The sequence below is a fragment of the Phascolarctos cinereus genome, unplaced genomic scaffold, assembly GCF_003287225.1.
Source record: "Phascolarctos cinereus isolate Bilbo 61053 unplaced genomic scaffold, phaCin_HiC Scaffold_2;HRSCAF=192, whole genome shotgun sequence".
Taxonomy (NCBI): domain Eukaryota; kingdom Metazoa; phylum Chordata; class Mammalia; order Diprotodontia; family Phascolarctidae; genus Phascolarctos; species Phascolarctos cinereus.
In genome coordinates, this window is record NW_027555625.1 from 88,954,965 (window position 1) to 88,977,119 (window position 22,155).

The following is a 22,155-nucleotide window of genomic DNA, read 5'->3' on the forward strand; positions in this document are numbered from 1 at the left end:
TTCTGAGACAAGACAGAGAATTGGTCCCCACCTTTCCCTAATCTTTGGCCAGAAACAGCAATTCAAATCTGCCTAAGAAGTTTGGGGCAAAGAAAGTTAAAGACAGAATTAAAAATTAGAAATCTGAAACTAAAATTCACCAGGAAACTGCTTGGTGTCTATGTGCACTTATGTACATGTGTGTGGTATCTGCATGTAGGTCATGAGCAGCAAATCGCATTATATATAAATCCTAGGTCAAAAAAAAAATCAAACATCATCAATTATTGTATACTCAGATGAAGCAAATCATTGAGCCTCTCAGTATGACTGCCAGATGCTCTCATGCAATTTCTCTTCACACATGATGCACCTCAAAGGAACCATATCCCATATACTAACTCACATCTGTAGGCAGTTAGCTCAGCTGGTTAGAACATGGTGGCTGAGACCATAGATTCAATCACTATGTAGGCTGGTTAATTTTGCTATGCTCAATGGTCATGGAATGTCCCTATAACCCTGGCCAGAAGTGTATGCTGTTGGTCCAAAAGGGGAACCAGGCTTGAGACAGCTCATACTTTAACCCAATACATCCCTACTACTGTGAGAAGGGAAAAAAAAGGTAAAGATTATATCCTATTTACCTCTGGGTAGATAAGAGGTATTACCTTTTAGTAGAGTGCATTAGTATATTACTAACACACTCTCTACTAGATGTCAACTGCTCACCTAGATTAAGTGAATAAAGAGTGTAAATACCTCACATAGTTACTCAGATTGCTATCTCTTTCAGGAGCTAAAACTTATTGATGACTTGAAAAAGGCAATTTGGCTCACATGGATGAGCTAATTATTGCACGTGGTCAGAGTACTATCTGCCCGAGCCCCATAAAAAGCCACAAGGGGTTCCTGCTCCTTCCTGATACTTGACCTGTGGACTGCCATAGGCAAGCCAGAAGCTGGGCTAAGCTGAATCAACAAAGCATCCTTACTGACTATCCTTCTCTGTCAAGTCAAGCAGCTTTTGTTAACTGTGAAACCCTCGATGAGGGTTTTCTTCTAGTATCAAACTTTAATGCCTAAATCAGGACTTTTGGACGATGCTACAGACTTGTATGCTCTCTCTTCTCTCAATAAAGAATGCTCTTTCACCTCATTTTTTCATTACTAAAAAGCTTTTTGAGAAACCAAAATCAAAGCTGGCTTCCTCTGTGCCTTCCATGACCAAAGGGAATGAATTAGCTTCCCTCTGGATTTCCTTCATATGAAAAACCTCAGTTTCTTATTCTTTCAAACTTGTTTCTACCATTTTTTTGGTAAGTAAAGATGATTATTTCTTATGTGTACATTTAATATCCTCAGGTAGATCAGAAGTTCTCAGAGGACAGGAGCTAATGTGACTAATATTTCTTTCACACTTCTGCTACAATGCTCATATTGATTACATGAGAGTCGCACACAATGGACACTCAATAAATCAATATCTGTTGACTAGGTAATCAACTGTAATTTGGCTTTTGTCTGGACTCTAGGAACTTTTCTCAAAAGGAAAGCCATTGTTATAGTGAAAAGTGCCCTGGATTGAGAGTCTCATAACTGAGGTTCAGCTTCTAAGTCTACTACTACCTATACGACCTCAGCCATGTGCCTTACCTATCTGAGCCTCAGTTTCCTTTTGTGCAAAATGAATGGGCTTGGGGTACGGGTGGATTAGATGATTTCTAAGGCCATCAAGGGCAGTTATGAAGGGAAGTCTTTTTATTAAAATTGATACACTTTTCACTTAAATTATGGGGTTTAATTTTCTTTTAAATAACTCAATGAGAACTTGAGTTGCAGTACAGCATGTAACTCTGAAACATGGTACCCTAATGTATCATAGAGCAGTGGTGCAGTGGATGGAATGCAGTCCCTGGAGTCAGGAAGACATGAGTTCAAATCATACCTCAGACACATACTAGCTATGACACCCTGGGTAAATCACTTAACCTCCTTTTACTGATCTGTAAAATAGGTTTAATAACAGCACCTATCTCCTAGAATTGTTGTGAGAATCAAATGAGATAATAATTGTAAAGTACTTAGGACAGAGCTTGGCATATATTAAGTTCTATATAAATATTAACAATAATTATTATCATTAACAATGGACTTTTCTTTTTGGAGGATGAGGAGAGAGTCTGAGTATTCTGAATACTCACAAAATAGGAATAATTACATGCAGCAGTTACTTTCAATTAAGTGGTACCGTGTTTACATTTATGGATGCTTAGTTGGCTTCCATGAATTAGATGTTCTTAACAAAAACTAATAGAATGTTCTAATTCTTATCTTTGTTGCATGCCATTGTGACTGTACATACATTTTTTTCCATGCTTCCCTTTGTGATTTTACTTAGCTGGTGTTTTTAATTTTTTAATTTTTTTAATTTTTTAGTTAATAATGAAAGTACATGTTTTAATAAGGGGAACCTCCAAGTAAGATTTGCCATTCTCATTCCTAAAATGAATCACCCAGTGCTGAGCAAGTGGGCCTCAGATATTACTTGCCCTTTGGGAAGCAAAAACCAATAAGCCAGGTGAATGAGTCATCCGAGATGTAAGCACAGATGATGCTGACGAGGTTGGGCAATGCATCAAGCAAAGAGTGACAGCAGCCACTTGCCTACGATTTCATTTTTTAATGATTTCTCATAATCAGATACCTAAGAGGTAGCTACATGGAACCAGAAGGCAGAGCCCAGGAAACTACAGATATAATTAAGAGAAGGCATGCCCTTTGGCTTGATACTCTGACCCTTCTGTCCCAGGCCCCATCCAGCTTTGGTCAGCTGTGTAAACATGAGAGTAGTGGAAGGCTAATCAGGATGTTAGCAACTCCAAGATCTAGTGGGAGCTTCCTCAAAGCTGCACAAGACATTTTCATTAACTTCAGGGGTTCATTGGTGGAGGCCTGGAATCCTACAGCTGTGTACCACACTGATAGGCACTGTATTTTCTAAACTCCTCAAGGAATAAAAAGAAAACCATATCTGGAATAAACATATCAAAAGAAACCCATCTTTTTCTATTTCTCTCTGTCCACAAAGCCTTATTTTAATTCCTATCCCTCTTTTTCTCTACTTCTAAAATTTCCTAAGAGGTATCCAAACCCTTAATTATTCCTGAATGACCATTACCACTATTCCCTTAAGAATAAGAATCTGTTGTTGTTGTTTGGTCATGTCTGACTCTCATGACCCTCTTTGGGATTTTCTTGGCAGGTATACTGGAGTGATTTACTATTTCCTTTTCCAGCTCATTTTACAGATGAGGAAACTGAGGCAAACAGGGTGAAGTGACTTGCCCAGGGTCACACAGTTAGTAAGTGTCGGAGGCCAGATTTGAACTCAGGAAAATGAGTCTTCCTGACTCCAGGCCCAGCACTCTATCCACTGCAGCACCTAAGTGTTCCCAAATAAGAACAATAACTATTATGATCCAACAAGACACGTACTGTTATTTTGATTTTAAAAATGAAAAGACTAAAACCTTCTGAATCTCAGTCACTTACTCAACGTCACACAGACTATTAGTCTTAGGATCTGGGACAAGAATAGAGTTCTACTGGTTTCAAATTTTACTCCAGAAGGACTGAGTGAAAGTTACTCTTCTATTCAAACTCCTAAGGGTCCTTACTAACTTTGGGATGAAATGCCCACTACTCCCTTGTCTGGCTTTTATGTTGGCCTTTGCATGTTGTCTGCAGCTTCTGCAAAACTCCCAAAAAATTCCCATCTAATTTCTTATGCTGACCCACAATATATCGAAACCGCAATAGGGAAAGTAATAATGTGGAAGTGATAACTATAATATCTGTGAAATAAGATCAAAATAAATCCTACTGGCCCCCCCTTAAATACTACAATGAAGTATGAACCTTACCTCCTAATGAAGGGGACAAAGGGTGCCATGCTGAGCACTGAGGAAGTGCCATCCATAGGGGAAGGGTACAGTCTTCCCAGGATCAACAGAAAGAGAAACAGGTTAGGGTGAAGTTTCAATTCACTGCTGTCACTACGGAAAAAAAAAAGAAAGAAAGAAAATTAAATATTTCTAAATATAGTCCAAATCAATGTGCCATGAGATATTTCAACTTTGTGAAGTAGTCTGTTGCATTCATGCATGTTTTAGAATTTAAACTGTTTAATAAATAATAGTGTATGTAAGTATGTATTTTTAATAGATGAATTTTCATCCCATTTTGTTTACACCTCTCTCATAAACTTATCTCACTCTGTTCTGTGAACATGCTTTATCTTCAGCTATAGTCCTACATGACAAACTCTTTGAGAGCAGAGACTATGTCTTATTTACTTTTTTATTTCCCTCAATACCTGGCACAGTGCCTTCCATATGGCAGACCTTAAGAAATATTCAGTGAATGAGTTTATGGATATATGAAATATAGCTGTTCTGGGATATAGTGAATAGAGCACTGAACTGGGATTTGGAGAGAGCTCAGTGTGAATCCTGTCTCAGAGGCTTACTAGTTTGGCAAAAGACTTAATCTTTCTCAGCCTCAGTTTCCTCATCTGTAAAATGGGGCTATATCTCATAGGATTGTTGTGAGGATCAATCAGTCAGTATACATTTATCAAGTGCCTACTATGTGCCAGGCACTGTGCTAAGCTGTGGGGATGCCAAGAAAGGTAAACGCCAGTCCTCTTTCTCAAGGAGCTCACAGCATAAGGTGGAGAAGAAAAAAGTGCAAACAACTATGTACAAACGTGCCTAATACAGAATAAATTGACAATGAACAACAGAGGGAAGGTACTAGGATTAAGAGAGATTGGGAAAGGCTTCCTACAGCAGGTGAGATTTTAGATGGTACTTAAAGGAAGTGAGGGAAGCCATAAGGGGAAGATGAGGAGGAAGGGGATAGCCAGAGAAAATACTCAGAATTGGAAGATAGAGTTACTTGTTTGTGGAAAAGCATTTGCAAAATACTTTGAAAACTTTAAAGCAATACATAAATTTTTATTATCATTACTTTTATGTGTGGCTTATGGAATTAAACCTATGCTTACAACCCAATTCTCAAAGCTAATAACTGAGTCCATTAGGATATTCTATATTCACTCCAACTATTCTCAGGTACGATGTTAGCTGAACTTGATTCCTTGGTTCCTAAAATTCAAATATATTTGTTAAAATACAAGTACATTATCACTTGCTAAGAGCTAGATGCTCTTCATAGAAAACCAATTAGCTCATGGGAACAAATTCTAAACAAAAGCATAACTGAATTCTCTGATAAGTTTTCTCCCCTGCAATAGACACCTTGCCTCAAGTTCGGTTTTGTTTTTCGGGTTTTTTTTTTGCCATCATGTTTATAGGATTTGGAAACACATGACAAATTTAACAAATATGTAGTCTAAAGTGATCTTGCTAACATAGCATGTAGAAACTGGCAATGAAGGTTTAGCATGTAATCTGCTGTGTTATGTTGCCATAGTTTATGGACCTGTCTTTCTTCCTTCTTGGCCACATCTCCCCTTTGCTCATATAGATAGAGCTTTCCTACTTGTGAGCAAAAGTTATCAGATTAGCCCACATATTGTTTTGAGCTAAGTCAGTGTCTATGCCTCACCACTTGAACTTGTGGAAATTAAAATATAATTATATGCAGATGTGTTCTGCATTTAGCAAACTCCACACTGCTTATGATTTCTTAGGATTCGACAGTTGTTTAAATTAAAAACAATCTTTGGCTTACAGAAAGAGTTGACCAAGTAATTCTTTTGAAAAGCAAATTCTTTTATTACAATTAGTATATGACTAAGTTTACCCTAAATAACTGACTTACACAAAAATTTATATTAATATACCTATTTCCATGAGGTAGTGTACAATACCTAGGGGCACTGATAGGATATACGGTAAAAAGGCACTTTAGAGATATCTAGTCTAACTCCCTGATTTTATAAATGAGGAAACAAAGGCCCATTTCACCAAGTGATTTGATTGAGGTCAAAAAGGAAGTAAGTCACAGAGTCTTGATCTGAACCCAAATTCAGTACTACATGGTTGATGGATTTTTTTTTTAATACAGAATGGGCACTTAAAGTGAGATTCAGAATCTGATTTTGTAATATTTCCCTGAAAAGGGAGACCATTTAACAAAATAACTCACTTCCTCCACTTCATCTCCCTCTCCATCCCTTCTAAAACATATATGCACAGTGCACGAACACACACACACACACACACACACACACACTCACTCTTCTCTCTGTCTCTCCCTTTTCTCTCCTTACCTATCCACAGTATTGGCCACAACTTCTAGTTGCTTGAGAAGGAAGGGATAAAGTGCTGGAAAACGAGAGAAAAATTCTCTCCCTGTCATTCTGTCAAGGAAGCAGAAACAATAGGTAATTATAATCATGAGATCTCTAATCAATTTGACAAGGAAGTCTCCAAAAACACACACAAAAAAAACACTAAGGCCATTCTTTTGGTCATTTAATTAAACACAAGACCAACATCCAGAGATTAATACAGGAAAATGAGTAATGATTCTAAGAACTCTTAATAAGCAGAATTATATTTCAATTCAAATGTTACAATTAAATAACTATATACAATGTACAATGTTCTCCTGGTTCTGCTCACTTCACTTTGTATCAGTTCATATAAGACTTCCTGAAACTATACTGCTCATCATTTCTTACAGCACAATCATATTCTTTTTTTTTCTTTTAAAATCTTAGATTTAGGCATAATTTCAATATACAGACTAGATTTTTTCAACTGTTCACTTTTAAGCGTCCTTGTTATCAACTGAATTTCTAGCTTTTTCTCTACATACAGAAATAACTCAGCTTTAACCAGCCACTGAAGGGAATTCAGAAAGAAATTAAGAGAATGAAAATTCGTTGTCACAATCCAATCTAAGCTGCAATGAAATATTGTACATTTTAAAAGTGGCTTATGAAAATTCTCACAGATGATACTTGATTAATATAGTTTATCTATTTGATAGCCGAACCTATAGCATTTAGTGTATGAAATACTGCAGTCTAGGAAAAGGTCTATACAACATTATTATGGCTCGATTACAATGATACAAAGCTTGCTGCAATAACAGTTAAATAATACCAAAGCATGGCAAGCTAATAAGACGTAGAGCTCTTCACGCAAGTACAACAGCGCTCTATCACAATCATAAACCACAGCTTGTTTGGCCGTTCCCCAGTTGGTAGCTATACCCTCCATTTCCAATTCTTTGCCACCCCAAAAAGAGGTGCTATAAATATTTTTGTACACATAAGTCTTTTTCCTTTTTTTTTTTTTAAATTTCTTTGGGGTACAGACCTAGTAGTGGTATTGCTGGGTCAAAGGGTATGCACAGTTCTATAGCCCTTTGGATGTAGTTCCAAATTGTTCTCCAGAATAGTTCGACTAGTTCACGACTCCACCAATAGTGCATTAGTGTCCCCATTTTTTCCACATCCCTTCCAGCATTTGTCATTTTCTTTTCTGTCGTGTCAGTTAATCTGATAGGGGGCATCTCAGGGTAGTTTTAATGTACATTTCTCCAATCAATAGTGATTTAGAGATTTTTTTATGTGACTATTAGCTGTGAATGAAGATAAGCTTTTAAATGATTATTCAAGTCCATAATGGAACAAGATAAGTTATACAGTGTACCATGTACAATATACAGTGTACAAAGCAAATCAACCAAAAATAAAAAAAAACCCACTAGGAAATGACAAACTTGAAAAACTGCCTAATTCATCCTCAGACAATAAGCAAAAACTTTCAGAAGGGCCTGGCTGCTGGAAGAGTTAAGCGATTTCTCTACAATACTGTACTGTCTCCTCGAAACTGGAAAAACAGTGAGATCAGTTTAAAAAAAAAACAAAACCAAACAGCGGCTAACCCTTAATATAAAGAAAAAAATATGTGCCATGGGCAAGATAATATAATGACAAGAGTACTGAAGATTGGAAAAACATAACTTTTATTATCAAACTTCTTTTTCCATTCAAAACTATACCAAAATTGTCATTAGAAGAGGGACAGGTGAACCTGTAAGATCTGGGAATCTTCATCAGACTATAAAACCTGCAACACCCTCAAAAAATTTGGGAAAATTTTTTTTTTTACATCTAGTAGGCTGAGAAGTCTTGACCCCATTGAAGGTATGGTGAACTCTGATAAATATATACTAAGAAGCCAAACTGTTTCACAATTACAGAAATTCCCAAAAAGACTACTGCAACCGTTCTACATTTCAAGACTACGAAATGGATACAAGAGATGGAGGTAAACACACTCCAATGACTTAGGAACTCACCTTATTTAAAACTTATTCATTGAAATGCTATGGGTTATAATCAAGTCTTGATATAGAAAGATGCCTTGTTCATCAAATTGGGCAGCTAGGTGGCACAGCGGATAGAGCATCAGTCCTGGAGTCAGGAAAACTCATCTCCCTGAGTTCAAATCCAGCCTCAAACACTTAGTAGCTATATGACTTAAGGCAAGTCACTTAACCCTGATTGCCTCAGTTTCCTCATCTGTAAAATGAGCTGGAGAAGGACATGGCAAACCACTCCAGTGTCTTTGCCAAGAAAACCCCAAATGGGGTCATGAAGAATCAGACACAACTAAACAAGAACAACAACAACCTGTTCATCAAAGGTATGCTTCATAGTCAATGTGATAAAAGTGTGATTTCATGACGAGGAATTAAAGAATGTGTCAAAATCTTGTGCCAAACCACATAAAACAAGTGACTGTGGCAAAAGAGCATATTAACAGCTTTCTTTTTTAATGTAAAAAGATAGTAAGGTTTATTGTATTAAGTCAATAAATTTAATCATTTTACTTTGTTCCAAATAATTTGGACACCACTACTGTAATCAGCTGGACTTTGGAAGTTCGATTCTAGGAGCTGAACTGTCCCGACTGGTGACTGAGTTGACAACAAACTCACACGCCCCATTCTATTCAGCAACCCCGGCTGCATAGTCTTGCCATCTCTCTCCCTCTCCTAACACCCTCTACTTCTTGGCCTGGGGACCATGGTAATCCAATCTATGCAAGCATTAACTTCTAGACCTGATGTTAAATTGACTTCCTCGTGGCTTCACTCACCACTCCTGTGACTTTACAGATGCAAAACACACTCCTCTCTCAGTACTGTCTCTCCCAAAAGAATGTAAGCAAAATTTGTCTTCCTTTTTGTATATCTGTATCCCTAGTGCTAAGCGCCATGCTTGGCACAGAGGAAGCCTTTTTCATTCATAGTATGTTTATTAAAAAGCACCCTTATGAAAAATAGAAATGGAAAGAAATAAAGTATGACTTGTAGAAGTATAAAACAAAAGCCATATTCTCCACTCCTTCACTCTAACCCCCCAAATCAGTCTCAAAGAACTCAGGGATAGAAATTAAAAGAAGGAAATACAGAGGTATAAAGACAGAAAGCTGGCAATGTGGAAAAAAAAACCTGTAGAAGAGTAACCTGTCACGTGGCAAAAAGCAGCAACAGAGTCACCAGTGCCCAGGAAAAAAATACACGTCTTAGCCACAGACCATAGAATAAACACTGCCAGCCTGGTCACTTGATGAAAATAAACGTTGAAAGCCAAAAGCCCAGGAGGCTTTCAGTAGGTGTTTCAAATGGCAACCCAATAAACAATCCCAATCTGGCAATTCCTAACGTTCTGTACTTTGAAAGGGCCCCCAGTCAAAGCAGCAAGACTGGCTCCAGGGCCCAGCCAGACCTCCTCTCACGAGCTGATGCTGAGCTCAGAGCGTGCCAGTGCTAATGAAACAAGGCTTAGTGATAAAACTGGCAGACCCTCAACAGAAAAGCAATATCCCCCAAACAGAAAGAAGCCGACAAGCACTGGGACAGAGCAAACAAACAAGTTTCAAAACAGATGACGTAAAAATGCAAACTAATAAAACCAACTAATGCAAATAAGTTTGGATTTGGAATCCCCTCGGGAAGGCAGCAGGACTGTTCTTAAATTCCTCTCACAAGTTCCACTTCTGGGCTGACAGTACAGAAGGAGCACTGACTGATTCTTATGGGACTAGGCCGCAAAAGAAGAGGCCTGACTTGTCCTGGGGTTGGAATCCTACCGTCCCAGAGCATCTGTGCCCCTGACAATTTGGGCTGAAGTGGATAGCACACAAACCACTCTGTTGCTTAGGTTCAAGTGAGCAACAGGGGGATTAAGGAAAAAAAAAAAAAACTTGGCTCATGTTGTCTTTCCAGGCTCCTCATCTACCTTATCATCTTCTGGGAATATCAGTGGGCTTCCCGCACTTTGCCCACTCCTTGAGGGGCCGCTTCCCAGATACAGAATTTCCCAAATGACTCATCTAATGTTAGCATACTATGCCCAATGAAGGAAACAGAAAGCCTTTTTCTGGAAGTCCCCTGTCTGTTCTACTTTTTAATGTGAAGAGTGGTGATGGAAACAAATTTCTTCTCTTACATCTGACATAGTTTTTCAATAAGTCCCCAACCATCTATTGAATACTGAATTATATGGGGCATCAAACTAGCCACTCTTTCAGAGTTTTCTACCATCCTGTTATCTTCTCTGGAGAAAAGCTTTGGTCATCCACAGGCAGCAAGAAGATGTCTGCCACTATCATAAAAGAGGTCCGACACAGGGTACAGGGAGAAGAACTCCCAATAAATTGTGAGGCCCATGAGACGTCTTTATTTTGCTAAATGCATCAAATTCTGGGACAGTGGAGCCTGCTAAATGAGATCCAAAGTTCTTTAAAGGAACTCAAGAAAACTATCCACACAGGAAAAACCAAGCAGACAAAGGACGCTTCTTGTGCAGAATACAACAGTAGGCTAGACAACCTCTAGAGCTGGCCAATGAACACACGTATCTCAGAGAGACATTGCAAATGGATAATGCATTAGATCCTGAATAGACTAGGAGAAGAGTAAGTATGATTCCCCTTGGAAAACTGCACTGCTTTTTTTAAAAAAAAAATTTTATTATTATTCTGAATTTAACACCAACATTTCCAAGTACAAAGAACAGAAAGAGGACTATATATGAAAACATGAATCTCTGTTACGTATAGCTCTTTTTAAAAAATATGTGTGTATATATATATATGTATATATATAATATATATATACACACACACATACACACACACACACACATATATATAATATTCAACACATAGCTTCAAAGCATCACGCTTATTCGTATCTCCCTCCAAAGCACCTTTTGTTTTTTTCAGCGCATTTTTTAAAAATGCTGGTGCCACAGAATCCACTCATACATAGTTAGGTCTAAACATATCTCACATGGGCATGGTGAGACCTACTTAGTTTATGATGAGTGACTCCTTCACTCCAACCTGCCCTCACATTGACAAGTCCAGGTTCTCTGAGATATACTACCATCACACAATCCCATGCAAATTTCCGACTTAGAGATAACTCTTTTGAGGGAAAAGATACTCTCCTTACTCACCACTCTAGCTACTGAGTCCCCAATGATATACCCAACCAGCCACTCACAATAATCGAAATCTTAGATCTTAATCATTAGATAATAATAATAATAATAACAATATCATAGTACTTAAATATAATCAGAAAATGCATAAGAATAAAATATATATCACAATCAACACATAACCCTAAGTCACACCCTACCACCAATGTATTCAGTATCTGTAAGGAAGAGTGAGTACAAACTTAGAGAAATTGGTACAGCAATATGTGAGGGAGAAAAACTCAGGTGTGCCAGATAACTCATAAATCTAGACTTCAGGCTTTGATATCTACTCAGGAACATCTATACCACATTAAAGCACTTCTTTGCTGGTCCTCAGTGGTAAATTCTCTTCCCTTCTAAGTCAGCATTTAGAATGGCAATGTCCTTAAAGCCAGAGAATTTAAAATTCATCAAGCTATCCACCCCTGGGCTACACAAATCAGCTTTACCAGCTCTTCATTTACCAAGATTTACTGCATTACTCCAATCAGAAAAAAGCTCACAACAAAAACTCAGGTTTACTTTCTGGACAAGGCAAACTAGCCTAGCCAGATCTTCTTATACAGCAACCTGTCTTTCTCCTTTTTGCTTCTCCTTCTCAAACCACAGTGGGGCAGGGGAGGGGTGGGGGTAGTTAGAAAAAGGTAAAACGCACCTCTGAGAGCCTTCACCTCTCCAGTTCTAAATGGTACCAAAAGGCAAAAACTGTAACTGTAGTTACGATTTGACCAGTAAAAAACTAGCAACTACAACCTTCTTAACAGCTAACTGATCTTGCTTTTAGTCTCTTCAGTCAGGCAGCCAGTCAGTCAATAAGCATTTATTAAGCACCTACTAGGTGCCAGGTGCTGTACTAAGCACTGGAGATACAAAGAAAGGCAAAAGACAGTCCGTGCCATCAAGGAACTTACAATCTAATGGGAAAAGAGACAACATGAAAACAAATATGCACAAACCAGCTAAATATGGAATAAATAGGAAGTGATCAACAGAGGGAAAGCCCTAGAATAAACAGGGATTGGGAAAGTGAGATTTTAGATTAGAATGTGAGATTTTAGCTGGGCTTGAAAGCAGCCAAGAGGGAGAGATGAGGAGGGAGAGCACTCATGAATGAGGGATAGGTTATGAAGAGCTTTTGAACTCCAAACAAAGGATATTGGATTTGATTCTGGAGGTGATAGGGAGACACTGGAGTTTACTGAGTGAGAGGAGTGACATGGGAGGGCCTGTGCTTTAGGAAAATCACTTTGGTGGCTAAATGGAGGACAGACTGGGATAAGGAGAGACTCGTGGCAGGTAGACCCGCCGGCAGGCTACTGCAATATATGAGGGCCTGTATCAGGGTGGAGATGGCGTCAGAAGAGAGAAGGAGGATTATTTGAGAGATGTTGCAAAGGCAACAGACTGGATATGGAGGGTGAGAGATCGTGGATGACACTTGGGTTGTGAGCCTGAGAAACTGGGAGGATGGTGGTGCTTTCAACTGTAATAGGGAAATTAAGAATTGGGGAAAGTTTAAGGGGAAAGATAATGAGTTCGGTCTGGGATATGTTAAGGAACATTTTAAATCCTTAAAAGTTTTAAACTCAGATTCATAAAAGATGCAAAACTTAAAAGATGTAACTGGATGTACAATTCTAGATGTCTGAAAGGCAGTTGGTAATAAGAATCTGGAAGTCAGCAGAGAGGTCAGGACTAGATACGTAGATTTGAGAATCGTCGGCATAGAGATGATAATTAAACCCATGGTACTTAATGAGATCACCAAATAGAGTAGTATAGAGGGAGAAGAGGGCTCAGGGGAGTATATTTCCCCTCAGAAGGGTTATTTCTAAAGCCCTGTTTGACACTCAAAGTTAGTGGGAGTGACCAGATGAGGATCCAACAAAGGAGACTGGGAAGTAGTCACATAGGGAGGAGTTGAACCAGGAAAGAGCGGCATCACAAAGACCTACAGAGAAGAAAGTGTCACAGACAGGACCAACAGTGTCAAAGGATGAAGAGGGTCAAGGAGGATGGAGACTGAGAAAAAGCCACTGGATCTGGCAGCTGTGAGCACATTGGTGATTTTGCTGAAGCATTTTCAGTTGAATGATAAGCTGAAACAAACTACTTTTAGAGCCTGCTATTTCTTTTCTCTTCTGTCAGGCTCTTCAGTCTTCAGCTTTAGTCTCATCTATCTCCCACAGCTCCAGTAACAGCTTAAAATCAGAGCCTCCTGGCTCTTAGTGACAAACTTTTAAACTCTCCAAATTTCCCCTAGCAAAGTGACAGTCCTTTTTCAAACACACTTCAGTCTCTAAATAGTCATATGATTTTTCATTTGGTAAGTTCTTAACCTTTTTTGTTCACAGTTACATGCAAATGAATCCTATAGCTCTAAAGTCCCCAACAAATTCCATTATCACAATTCATGTCCTTGAGTCTATGCTTCTTTAGACTCATATTTTTCCAGTTTTTAGTAAATAAAATAACTTCTGCTGTCCTTTAAACCATAAAGCCAATTTATATACAAGTGAGGTATCCTTCTATAACTTTTACAAGGTGATTTGAATCTTTATAGTTACACCAGAGGCAGCTAGGTGGCACAATGGATACAGTGTCAGGAAGACCTGAGTTCAAATCCAATCTTGGACACTTACTAAATGTATGACCCTGGGCAAGTCACTTAATCCTGTTTGTCTCAGTTTTCTCATCTGTAAAATGAGTTGGAGATGGAAATGGCAAACCACCCCAGTACCTTTGCCAAGAAACCCTAAATGGTGTCACAATGAGTCAGACATGACTGAAACGAATGAACAACAACAACAAAATTAATGCCAGAATTCATATTCTGTGCAAAATTATTCAAATTCCATCTGAAAGCTATTTCTTCATACATGTATTTTATCTCTTAACCTCTAAGTACCCCAGGCAACTCTGTAAGTCTGTAAGTTGTCATGAAGATAATGGTGGAGGGAGTTTCCTCTTCTAGAAGTTCTCTGCACCAATGAAATTACAGGTCCAGTCTCTAGACCCTTAATTTTTATGTCTTTTGTTTTTACATCACATTCATTTCTACGTATATTCTTCCACCACCTGGCCCTACTCAATGAATCATCCTTTATAACAAAGAAATGTTATAAAGGAAGGAAAAAATAAACCAGATCAGCAAAATTAACTAAGTTCAATAGTAGCTGCAATGTTACATACCCATAATCCCTCACTTCCACAAGGAAAGGAAAGAAGTGTATTTTCTCATCTCTTCTTCAAGGTCAAGCTTGTTCATTATAATTAGAGAATATTCTATTCTTAGGTTTGTGGTGATGGTCTTTTTTGTTCTTTCCACTTATCTTGTAGTTAATGTTTTCTTTACTTGACCACGCATCAGTTCACATAAGTTTTCCCATGCTTCCTTTGAGTATTAGAGTATAATCATAGTCAGCCTTTATCCAATCTGATTCTGCTGATTTCACTTGATTTCATGCTATCATTATCTTTCTACATTCCCTGTCTTTCTATTATCTCTTATCTTTCTATATTTCCTTGGATGCTCCATTTCTGTGGCAAAATTACATAACATTGTATAAATATACCACACCTTGCCCAAGCTCACAAGCTCACACATTTGTCAGGAGTAGAACTTGTCCTGACACTGAAGCTGGATCACTACCTACTGCCCCAAGAGTTCTTAACCATTCTTGTGCCATGGAGACTTTTGGCAATAATCTGGAAAAGCTTAGGGATCTCTTCTCACAAGAATGTTTTTAAATGCATAAAATAAAAGACATGAGGTTACAAAGGAAACCAATTATATTGAAAGAAAGTTATCAAAATATTTTAAAAATCAAATTCATGGACCTATGTTAATAACCTTTGCACAACACCATGCTATCTCTCAGCACCCCAAGGCAGCTCTCTAAGACTGTATGTTTTAGAAGATATGCTAAAACTGCATCATTGAGGAAGTTTCTTGGTGAAGTGTTTACTACACCAGAAATCATAGGTCTGAACATACTGCTCTACATTCATATATAATTCAGCTATTTTGCAACTTCTAGACATGTAAGTTCTTTTCAATACTTTCTATTATAATTAGAGCAACTCAGAATTTTTTGTGCATACAAGTCCTTTTTTTCTTTTCATAACATTTTAGAGATAGAGCTAGTAATAAAGCTTTTAAAAGAATGGGATTTTTTTTGAAAACACGAAATGTGTGGGGCAAAAAAAAGAGGGAAGGGGTGCCTGACAGTCCAAATAGGGTTGAAACTTTTTTTTTGTTTACACTGCAGACAAAAGAGTACCTTAAATAAACAACAGATTGTGACCATTGATAAGGAAAGAATGAAGACAAGGTGGCATATAAATGTAATACAACAAATTTTGATACTTAAAAAATGATGAAAATGGGGAATTCAAAAAAACATGGGAAGACTTGTAATGAAGTGATATACAGAAAAATAAGCAGAACCAGATGAGCAATATGCAGCTATAATTCATACCCTGGGCTCTAGGGGGTAACCCTGATATAGACTGAGTACACTCCTACAACTTGCCACCACAGCTCCAGAGCTCCTATTAGCGGTGTAAATGCTTTCAATTTATATAAAATCAGTCACAATGATAACACGGACTCAAACATGAATCATTTACTAAAAAGCAAGGCAAGAGCATGTAACTTTTATACACTGGAAGGCAAAAGAAAGGAATAACAAAAATATGATAGTCCTTCTATAGAACAGGGGTCACGCTTTCCCACCAATGCAGTAAGTATCCATGGAGGGAAATGCCTTTCCTCTGTTGATTATTTCAAATTTATCCTGCACCTACTTGTTTATATATAGTTGTTTGTATGTTGTCTTCACCATTACATTTTGAGTTCCTTGAAAGCAGGAATTGTCTTTTATCTTTCTTTGTATACCTATTTCTTAACATAATGCCTGACAAATAGTAGACATTTAATAAATGTTCATTGACTGACTGACACACTTATGGAAACCTGGCAGTAGGCACGTGAGTAGGGAAACCCATGAGTCTGAAATGGCAGGCTTTGTTTCCTGGGTATCTTTAAGGAACATGTTGAGCAAAGCTACTTCTTTGCTAACTGCTCCCCAAGTGGTTCTTACAGATCTCTTTAAGGGCAAAGCCATTTCTCTGCTACTCTCAGGCTACTGAAGCAGTATTGAGTTCTTTTAGCTCACTGCCACCCTTGGCAGGCCACTAAGAAAATGTTAAGCTATTTCTATGACCAGCAATTGCTTTAAGTAATAGAACTAAAAGCTCTTCACATCTGCTCCGGGCCTCTGAGGAGTTTCACCTTTTAAATCTGTGGCTAACAATAGCTCCATGTAGCCTTTCCCTAGGCAGCCCCTATCAAATAGTGGGTTCTGTTTTCTCCACTAAGTTTACAGCAAAATCATTCCTCATCTACAAAAGGTATAACACAGAAAAAAAAAGTAGATGCAAATCCTATCTTTTCTCTTCTGTGTCTCCCTCTCAATCTATAAAGGGCAGTAAAGAGCAGCAAGCCCCTCTCAGGCTGTAGGTGGCAGTAAAGGGTAATGATCCCAATCTGCTCAGCACAGGGCAGGAATCTGCTTGCTTTCAACCAGCTTCTGGCATCTATGGCACTGTCTTCCAAACAAACAGCCACTCCCACTGGCCGGGAAGCCAGTCTATCGGCTACACTCAGCTCCTGTCAATTTCGGTGTTTTGTTTTGTTTTTGTTTTTTTAGGCAATTGGGGTTAAGTCACTTGCCCAGGGTCACACAGCTAGTATGTGGCAAGTGTTTAGTCTGAGGCTGGATTTGAACTCAGGTCCTCCAGACTTCAGGGCCAGTGCTCTATCCACTGCACCTTCTAGCTGCCCCTCCTGTTAATTTGAGTAAACATCTTTGCTATCACCTGCAGTGTATTCTAACCCTGGCTCCTGCCGTTTCTTGTCATCCTCAATGCCTATCTTCCTCTAGCCATCCCTCAGGAATCTACCGTCTCAAATCAAGTACTGTTCACGAGTCCTCATCACCTGTTTCAAAGTTTTGAATTGTGTAAAAACCCAAATCCACTGTTTTGTCTGGGAAAATACAGACCAAACACAAACTTTCCTTTAGTTCCCAAACAGTTCTAGGATTTATAGCTCCTCAGACTTCTCTTAAGAGTCACGTGCAAATGGGCCATTAGACAACAACTGTGCTGTAGTTATCCACCATTTAAAACAAGCCCTTTCAGTACATTTATACACAAGTGTTCTTTTCCTGCTCTCTTCAGTCGCCAAATGCCTACATTAAAAAGGAGCAGCGTGTTACATACATAATGCAAACAAAAACAACCTTAAAAGGCACATAGATATGATTAATGAAAATGACCAATCTTAACTCCAAAGAAGAGTTAATAAAACTCACTCCCCTCCTCCTTTCAGCAGAGAGGACTACAAGGAGGGAATGTTGTAGACCATGTCAGTCCTTTTAACAGCTGTTTTTGCTTGCTTGACTGCTTTCCTTTGTTACAAGGGAGAGTCCTTTGGGGGTAGGGAATAACAGCAGAGCATAAACAAAAGACATAAATAAATTTTTTAAATTTAAAAACTATAAAAGGTACTTAGAAGCTAGTTCGTCCCTTCATGCCTAGCATATAAGAGTAGGCACTTAACGAATGCTTCATTAAATAATCAAGTGGCAAATATGCATAAAGAATTGCACTAAGAGTAGGGGAAAGTATTTAGACAAGGTATCATCCCTGGACTCATTGAACTGACAGTCTAGAAGATGATAGATCCAAAGACACAACTACAGCACACAGAATTACAGGTCAAATACATTAGAATTTTGATAGCTTTGTTTGTTTATTTGGTTTTTTTATGTTTTTAAGTTTTACTTAAAACTAAGGAGGAAAGCCATTATTCACATTGGGAATAAGGGAAGATTCCATGGAAAAGGTGATATTTAACTTGAGCTTTAAAAGATAAACAGGAGCTCAAAAGGAAAAAAAAAAGGAATGGAGAGAGTGGGTATTCTATGTATAAGTAAAAGAATAAGCAAAAACTTACAGGTATGAAATCACAGGAAATGTTTAAAAGGACAAAAAGCAGTCCAGTTTAGCTAAAACACAGAATTCACTGGCAAGAATAATATAGGCTCAGGGTTAGAAAGATAAGGTGGTACCATATTATTGGGGGAAGAGAGGGTGGCTGGTCTTCAATGACAGGCAAAGGAATTTGAAATATGAACTCAAAAAGCAATAGAGAGCTGCTGAACGTTTTTGAGAAGATATGACCAGCTCTATGAATGAGGGAAATTGTTTGGAAGCGTATGGAAGACAGATTGCGGGAGAAAGAGAGAGGAGGTAGAAAGAGCTATTAGAAATCCATGACCATATGTTGGTAATGAGGACCTGTTGTAGGTAGAAGAAATCCGCTCAAGTCAATAAGTATTTATTACATGCTTACTATATATCAGACTGTGCTAAACACTAGTGATACAAAGAAAGGCAAAAACAGTTCCTTACTTCAAGGAAGTCACATTTTAATGGGAGGAAAGATATGCAAACAACTATACACATTCTATCTCTTTTTCTATAGCTATATCATGAGGATATTAAAGGTACAGATATGTAGGTATAAGTATCCCAGACACACAAGTGTAAATACATACACACTCATATACACATACACACAGCCCTACATATATATATATATATATATATATATATATATACAACAATATATATATATAATATATATATATACACAATATATATATATAATATATATATACACAATATATATATATATATATATGTATATATATACACTATATATATATATATATACACCCTATATGTTAAGACATTAAGATATATAGATATGCATATAGATAGATACGTGTCATAATAAGTTAGGGATAATGAGGTCATTTTTAATTGGAAAAGGTTTCTTATATAAGTTCGTACTTTAGCTAAGACTTGAAAGAAGGCAGGAGTCAGAGACAAGAGGGAGAGCATTCCTGGCATAGAAGAAAGCCAGGGAAAAGGCACAGGGTCTGAGTGTTTTATCTAACACAACCAGGAAGCCAGGGTCACTGTTCTGTACAGCACACGGAGACGAATTAAGTGTAAGAATACTGGAAAGCTAAGAAGTGGCCAGGTTGTAAAGGGCTTGAAATGCCAAACAGAGACTCTATACAGTTCCTGGCACACAGAGAATGCTTAATAAATGCTTATCAATCTTGGAGGTAACAGGGAGTTTAGGGGAGGTGGGGTGGCAATGACTTGTTTTGTTGTTCAGCCATTTGCCGTCATGTTCAACACTTTGTGATGCCTTTTGGGGTTTTCTTAGCAAAGATACTAGAACAGTTTGCCATTTCCTTCTCCAGCTCATTTTACAGATGAGAAAACTGAGGTAAACAGGGTTAAGTGACTCACCCAGGAACACACAGCTACTAAGTGTCTGAAGCCAGATTTGAACTCAGGAAGATGAATCTTCCCAACTCCAGGCTCAGCACTCTATCCACTATGCCACTTAGCTGTCCCAATGCTATGTGTAGACTTTGGTACGTGAGGGGAAAATGAACGGAAGTGGGGAGAGACTTGAGACAGACAAACCAACAGAATTTACAGCCTGCACAGTAGAAATAATTGGCAGAACAGAAAAATTCTAATCCGTGATGGCCAAGTCTCACCCAAGAAATGAAAGTGAGAATAACTGAATGGGAATGCAAATGCACAGAAATAAATGACAATCTGGACGAAAAGAAGCAAAAAATCGGTAACACTAAAAGGAAAAGATCTCTATACAAGGAGAACATACTGATCTCGAGATAACTTAAGGATAATAAATTTCCCAGGACAATAGGACAAGTCAAAAACAAACAAACAAACCAAACAAACAAAAGAACCACCCTGTACACCACAATGCAAGAAATATAAGAAAACTGCCCAGAATTCCTAAACACAGAAAACAAAGTGCCAATCAAAAGAATCCATAAAAGACCATTAGATTTGGCAATTATTAGCTCACTGGTACCTCAGGTGAGCCGTTTCAGTGCATTGAAGTCAGAAGAGTTTAGAGGAGAATGGAATAAGTGGAGGGACCCATTGCTTATGGCTTTTTCAAAGAGATCAGCCACAGAAGGGAGAAGAGATAAGGACAGCAGCTAGGTGGATAGATCAAATAAGGTTTTTTTTGAGGATGAAGAGCCCCATGTTTGCAGGCAGCAGGGAAGAAGCCAGCAGAGGAGTGACTGAAGACTAGAGGAGATGATAGAGAAGGCAATATGCTAGAGAATATGATCTGTCATGGGATCTAGGGTCTGCCTTCGTATGGAGAAGGATGAATGACAAGAGCTGGGGAAGGGGAGAAGAACCACCTTGCTGAATAGCCACAATTTTGTCAGCTAGGCATGAGACTAAGTTAACATTCTCAGCTGAGGGGCAGGAGGCAGGGAACAAATGGTGAAGGAGGTTTGAGATGGGATGAAGAGATTTGAAAAAATAGCGAGCAGGACAGTGAAATAACCGGGAAGGTGTAAGAAGAATGACTTGCTGGAGTCAAGGCCTTATCTATACAATGTAACGTAAACTTGTAACGGGTCCAGTTCGAGAAGCTTCATGACTTTCTCCCATTCATTCGTCAGCAGAAGCAGGACTAAGGAACAAGGTAAGGATGCTAGAGAAGCTGGAGAAGCAGAATCATCAAGCCAGGGTCAGTGACTGGATCCGCAAGGTGAAGTAAAGAGTTAAAACAAACAAACAACAACAACAGCAAAGAACAAAACAAAACCAAACAAAACCTAGCCTAGTAAGGGTTCAGACCAGAGAGACCAGGTAAGTGGCAGTCAGAGCAAGGAGCATTTATGGATCAAGACTGTGAGGAACATGGCTCCACAGGCTGCTGGAGAAGGGTGAAAACATGTAAAAGCACTTACAAGTTCTTAGCATGTTCCTGACACTGTGCTCAGCACTGGCAATACTAATATGAAGCTGAGATAGTCCCTGCCCTCAGTGAGCTTCTCTGTCAATAACACAGAGTGGGAGAAAGCCAGGGAAGGAAGCCTTCTTGGTCTGGGGAGTCACAGTATGGTAAGTGGAGGCAGAAGTAGCAATAATCACGTCCCTTCCAGAAGCAATGATAGTATTGATGTGATTAGCGTTCCCAGAGGAAGAGGTAGAAGAAAGGGGACAGTAAGAATGGGATGCTCCCCATCTTTCTGACATCAGGTTTCCCCTCATTTAATTTCCTGTCAAATCTCAGCCATACCATACAACCTAGAAAAAGCAGAGTACCCACAGTGTGCAGAGAGGCTAGGAAGATCAACAGAAGTTAGACAGAGTCCCAACTTTCAAGCAAGTTAGAATAATGAAATACTAGAAGTGGAAGAGACTGGAGCAATCAGCTAGTTCAACCTTCTCATCTTACAAAGAGAACACAATGAGGTTTAGAAAGATTATGTGACTTTACCAAGGTCAAACATCTAACTCGTAACAAATGTGAGAATAGAACTCAGGTCTCTTGACTCTCAGTCATCAATCTTAGCACCACACCACTGAGCTGTCAATGTGAAATCTCCTGTTAAGAAAATAAACATTACAATGAGAAGCATTTGCTCAATGACTATGGAACTCTCCATGAGAAAGAAAGAGTCCATTTGAACTGGAGT

General features: G+C 38.5%; 1 protein-coding gene across 7 annotated transcripts in view; it reads right to left on the reverse strand.

Moving 5' to 3' along the window:
• THADA (THADA armadillo repeat containing) overlaps positions 1–22,155 on the reverse strand; it is a 443,253-nt gene that overhangs the window by 244,656 nt on the left and 176,442 nt on the right. For all 7 annotated transcript variants that reach the window (XM_021001257.2, XM_021001256.2, XM_021001255.2 and 4 more), the window contains 2 exons: positions 6,281–6,370; positions 3,906–4,037 (listed from right to left, as the gene is read on the reverse strand). In XM_021001257.2, coding sequence (XP_020856916.1) covers positions 3,906–4,037; positions 6,281–6,370 — 222 coding nt within the window. The remainder of the gene's footprint in view (positions 1–3,905; positions 4,038–6,280; positions 6,371–22,155) is intronic.